This window comes from Fonticula alba (assembly GCF_000388065.1).
Source record: "Fonticula alba strain ATCC 38817 unplaced genomic scaffold supercont2.1, whole genome shotgun sequence".
Taxonomy (NCBI): Eukaryota; order Rotosphaerida; family Fonticulaceae; genus Fonticula; species Fonticula alba.
In genome coordinates, this window is record NW_009242971.1 from 813270 (window position 1) to 817986 (window position 4717).

The window sequence follows — 4717 nt, forward strand, 5'->3', positions numbered from 1 at the left end:
GGGGGGGGGGGAGCAGAGGAGCGAGGGAGGGCCGGAGGAAAGGGGGGGGGGTTTACGTGCGCGGAGGGAGGGGCGAAGGGGAGGGGGCAGAGAGGGACAAGGGGAACGAGAAGGGGGTGGTGGACGGGCGAGGCAGGAGGGAAGGGGCGGCCTCATCAAGATGGCCAGGAGCGGGTGTCGGCGTTCCTGGAGGAACGGGCCCGGTCGGCATGGCGAATTTTGGGTTACCTCCTGCTCGGCAATCCCGGCTCGGCGCCGCGCCACGGGGGGCCACCTGTGTCCCCTCCATCTCCAGCCACGCTCACGGCCGACTCGAGCACGACGGGCGCCAGCGGGGGGGGGGGGGGGGCAGTTTCTCCGTTCCCTGCCTTTCTTCCGGAGAGCGGGGGACTGTCCATTGGCAATCGTGCGTCGTGCGAGGCATACTCTCGGGAGACAGGAAGGGGTGGAGAGAAGCCGTTCTACTAGAAACTTCACCCCTGCCGCCCACCGGCCCTCGTCCCCGCATGCCGCTCCCCCCCCCCCCCCCCCCCCCCCCATCCCGCCCCCCCCCCCCCCCCCCCCCCCCCCCCCACACACACGCACAACGACAAAAGGCTCCTGGCCGCGAGAGAGGGGCCGAAGCGCGGGACGATGCGGGCGAAAGAGCGCCCTCGTTGACCGCGGCCGATGGTCACGGAAGGACGTCTGCACGCAGATCCTGGCCACTTCCAACATCGGTCCTGGAAGAGGGGTATACCTGGCCCGGGGGCCCGGCATGCCCTCATGCTATACCCCCCTATGCAGCTCCTCCCGAGAGTCACACACTTTCCGGCGTGTGTTCGGGCTGCGCATCAAGCGCTCGTCAGAGGGGCACCGCCGCGAACATCGTGACGCTCACGACCAGGCATGCGTCGGCACTGTGAGGATGGCGCCGATCGGCTCCCCCCCCGGGGGGGGGGAGGGGGGGGGGACGGGGGACACTGGGATCTGGCTGGAACCAGCCGTCGCCGCACAGTCTCATCTCTCTCCGTCTCTCTGGGCACGGGAAGGGGATGAGGGCACTCGCCACCGAGCCGCGACCCGCCAACAGGCCGCGGCAACCATGCACGCCCACATTGACCTGGACACCTGCACCAGGATAGCAGGCCGGACCGAGGGGCCGTCTTCACCCGCCCCCCCCCCCCCTCTCCGGCGCCCTAGTTCCCGGGGGGGGGGGCCGACGAGGAAACCGGCGGCCCCCCGCCCCCCCCCCCCGCGTTGGGGTACAGTAAAGGCTCGAGACTTTGGCGGGCGGGGGGGGGGGGGGGGGGGGGGGGGGGGGGGGACTGCTGCCCGCGGGCTTGCGTAAGGCACGGGCGCATGGAGGGCCAGCTCGGCGGGCAGATCGGAGTGGACCTTACTGGGCGTGACAGTGAAATACTATTCCATCAATAAGCCCTCGTGACTACACGTGATCGCGCCCACACGCTCCCCGCCCCTTCTGTGCGGCGCGACGCTCTCAGCCGGCGGAAGGGCGGCGCTCTTGAGGCAACTTTCGCCCATCCGATCGCGACTCGGGGGAGCCCCGGCCGGCAGATGGGTCTGCCCTGTGGCGCGTGCGCCCGTGGCCACCCTCTCGCCTCCTCATGTGCCCTGGCGGCACCTCATGGCGGGGTCTTGCCAAGCATGTGGGATGGAGTTCTCCTCGGCATCCACACGCAAACGTGGGACAACATTCACACACACACACACACACACACACACGGGCACGCGCGCGCGACTGTGCACCACCAAAGAAGGTAATCTATTTTATTGGTCATCTCTGAGCAGGCACAGCGGGCGCATGCGACGCCGTGCCCGACACACGGCCCGGAAGGAGGAGGAGGAGGGAGGAGGAAAAAAAACATCCAGGGCGAAGGGAGGCACATTACATGGGGAGCCCCTCTTAGTCGTCCTCCTCGATGGTGAAGCGCTTGATGGGGCGCGGCCGGGCCATGACCGGCAGGGTGTGCTCGAAGTTGATGATGGCCGTGTTGGAAGACCGGTTCATGATGAAGTTCTTCTCAACATGGTGGGGGCGCACATCGTGAGCCAGGAAGCCACGAGCGCGGTCCGAGAGCTTCAGGTTCTCGGGGATGTGGCGCGTGGCATGGCGCAGGGCATTGGCGAGGGCGTGGCGGACCTCGGGGCGGGCAGCCGACGGCGAGTAGCGGGTGAGCTGAGGGAGGTACATGGCGTGTACTTTCGCTCGCGCGTGCGATCTCTCTCTCTCTCTTGCTGAGACGTGAGGCGGGGTGCGTGTACCAGAATGGGTGAGTCAGCCAGCAGCATGCAAGAAGGCAGGGGAGCAAGGAGGAGATATGCTCGGTGGTGGGAGACAAAAGGAGGGGGAGAGAAAGAGACAGAGAGAGAGGGAGATTCTGTCTGTGCGTGCATGCGGGTGGAGAAGAGGCAAGGAGGGGGGAGGGCGGCAAGGGGGAGGCATACAGTGGGGGAGCGGGGGGAGGAGGGGAGGACGAGGATTCGTTGTGGCCACCGCCGGGACGCCGAGTCCCGTCGAGAGGGTGCCTCACAAGTGGGCAGGGGGGGGGGGTAAGAGTGCTGCTCCCGGGCGAGACGAACCCGGGACAGAGCCACCCGCATAAGCACCCCGTGGGGAGTCCGTGAGTGCCAACGAATGGCGCATGTCTCACCGTGCTCTCCCGTGTGTGTGTATGTGTGTGTGTGTGTGTGTGTGTGTGTGTGTGTGTGTGTGGGCGCCGGGCGGGGCGACCCTGCTTCGATCCGTTGAAAAAGGGAATGAAAAAGACACGCACAGTGTGCCACCAGATCCCCTTCCCCCTCTCGGTCGCCCTACCCGGGGTGACGTTGAGGCCGAGTGGCCTCCGGGCCTTTGTCAGCGTCACTGGCTCCAGGCATGAAGCTGCACCATGACGGACCTCGCTGCGACGCCCCAGCCGCCTGTGTGTCCCCCCACCAAGGTCGCGGAGTCTCCCCCCCCCGGAGGATGCTGCTTCTGCAGAATCCCCCGGCGATGCGTTGGCTTCTGAGCAGCTCAGGCGGACGCGGTCGTTATTTTCAAAATACCAGGAGCCCTGGGGGCTCACCCGAAAAGGCAGATCCGCCGAGACATCTGGCTTCCGGGATCCAGACAGATCTCCCCTCCCCCGTCCTCTCCTTCCCCCCCCCCTCTCGTGCCGCTCTCCCCCCCCCTCCCCCCCTGGCCATGAACCCCCGGTATGTGGCCGACCCTTGGCCGCAGCGGTCACGCCGGTATGCCACAGACCCTCGCTCCACATCTGCCGTGGACCCGGCGACGGCCGACGCCACGGCTCTGGCCCAACTGGGGGCTACATCCAGTAGCCGGCAGCTGGCACACCTCTCCCAAAGGATCGCCTTGACCCAAAATGCCACGAACTCCGGCCGATCAACCGCACCGCCACCAGCCCCGACAGCACCCACACGCGAGCGCCCCCCGGTGCCGATGTCCTTCTTGGCCGGCGCTCGATCGGCCTTTTTCCCGCCCGGCGGCGGGCTACCAAGCGCCGCGGCCACAACCACCGGGCAGGCCGCACTCATGGCCGCGGCCCCCACCGCCGCCTCTCGCACGCCCAGCCCCGATGATGTGCTGGTCGACTCGCTCGTGGAGGACCTCCTGCAGGCTCGCGACACGCTCCCCTCGCGCGCCCTTGCTTCCGAGCGGCCAGCCTGTGCGTACTCTCTCCCCCTCTCCCCACTCTTCGACTGTGGCCCGTCGGTCGGTGTTCTGGTGTCGAAACATCCCTTTAACCATCCATACATTGTCGTCGTCGTCGCCGCCGCTGCCGCCGCCGCCGCCGCCGCCGCCGCCGCCACCACCACCACCACCACCACCACAGTGGCCTATGTCTTCTCGAAATTGGTGGAGGATCTGCGCGCCGGACGCCTCCAGCCCGGATTGGCTGGCGATGCCGACCTCCTGAAGCATGCTTCGGATTCGACACTCAGCGGTGACGATGATGATGATGATGATGATGACTATAATGATGGTGATGATGTGGATGGTTTCCTCACGGGCGAGGATGACCCGGAGGGGCTTGGAGCCCGGCGCCGGCGCCGGCGGCTTCGTCGCCAGCAGCGTGGATCCTCCCGTTCAAATCACCCGGCCGACATGTCGCCAACCACTCGGCGCAAGCGGTTCCGGCCGAACCCGGCCAACGAGCAGGTCAACACCGCCCTCAGACAGTGCATCCATGCGGTCGAGCGGTGCGTCAACAGGCTTGACGGCCTTTCTTCTTCCCTGACGCGCTCCCTCTCCCTCCCCCCTCCCCCCGCCCACCCTCTCTCCCTCAGTATGCTTCACTTGGTCTTGGCATGTCCACTGATGTTGCAATGTCCCCAGCATTCGATCGGAGCACGCGTCATGGATTGCCCTCGAGGCAGATGTCACCCGAGTTGAGAGCATGGTTGATGTGAAGCTTGGCACTGTGGTGGATCGCTTGCTGGCCGACCTCCCGGAGCCCTTGCAGGAGGTCGTCTCAGCTGCCCTGTCCACTGACACTCGGCAGCTGTCCGAGAGCGATCTTGTGCGACAGGTTGCCCAGGCCACCGAGGCCTCGGTCCCAGCAAATGACTCCGCCGATGAGGGTGCCGGGGATGATCTCACGGCCAAGGCCTTTGCAGCAGCAGCAGCAGCAGCAGCAGCAGCAATGGGCGTCGGGCCTGATGGAAATGGCCCGGCTCCGGATGGGGGAGTTATCCCTTGGGTGGAGGAGCC

General features: G+C 66.8%; 2 protein-coding genes across 2 annotated transcripts; one reads left to right on the top strand and one right to left on the bottom strand.

Moving 5' to 3' along the window:
* Positions 1-1742: 1742 nt before the first annotated feature.
* On the bottom strand, positions 1743-2512 carry H696_00172 (hypothetical protein). The gene is made up of 2 exons (XM_009494007.1): positions 2449-2512; positions 1743-2238 (listed from the first exon to the last, which is right to left on the bottom strand). Exon 2 carries the CDS (start codon positions 2192-2194, stop codon positions 1907-1909), a length of 288 nt encoding a protein of 95 aa, XP_009492282.1. The 5' UTR covers positions 2195-2238; positions 2449-2512; the 3' UTR covers positions 1743-1906.
* A 633-nt stretch (positions 2513-3145) lies between these two features.
* Positions 3146-4666, top strand: H696_00173 (hypothetical protein; the record flags this gene model as incomplete). The annotated part of the gene is made up of 4 exons (XM_009494008.1): positions 3146-3671; positions 3840-4206; positions 4343-4587; positions 4614-4666. The coding sequence occupies exons 1-4, from the start codon at positions 3188-3190 to the stop codon at positions 4664-4666; spliced, it is 1149 nt and encodes a 382-aa protein (XP_009492283.1). The 5' UTR covers positions 3146-3187.
* Positions 4667-4717: the final 51 nt, after the last annotated feature.

Bases quoted from the DNA above. Each gene is read 5' to 3' on its own strand.
- H696_00172 (XM_009494007.1), bottom strand. From the start codon at position 2,194: ATGTACCTCCCTCAGCTCACCCGCTACTCGCCGTCGGCTGCCCGCCCC.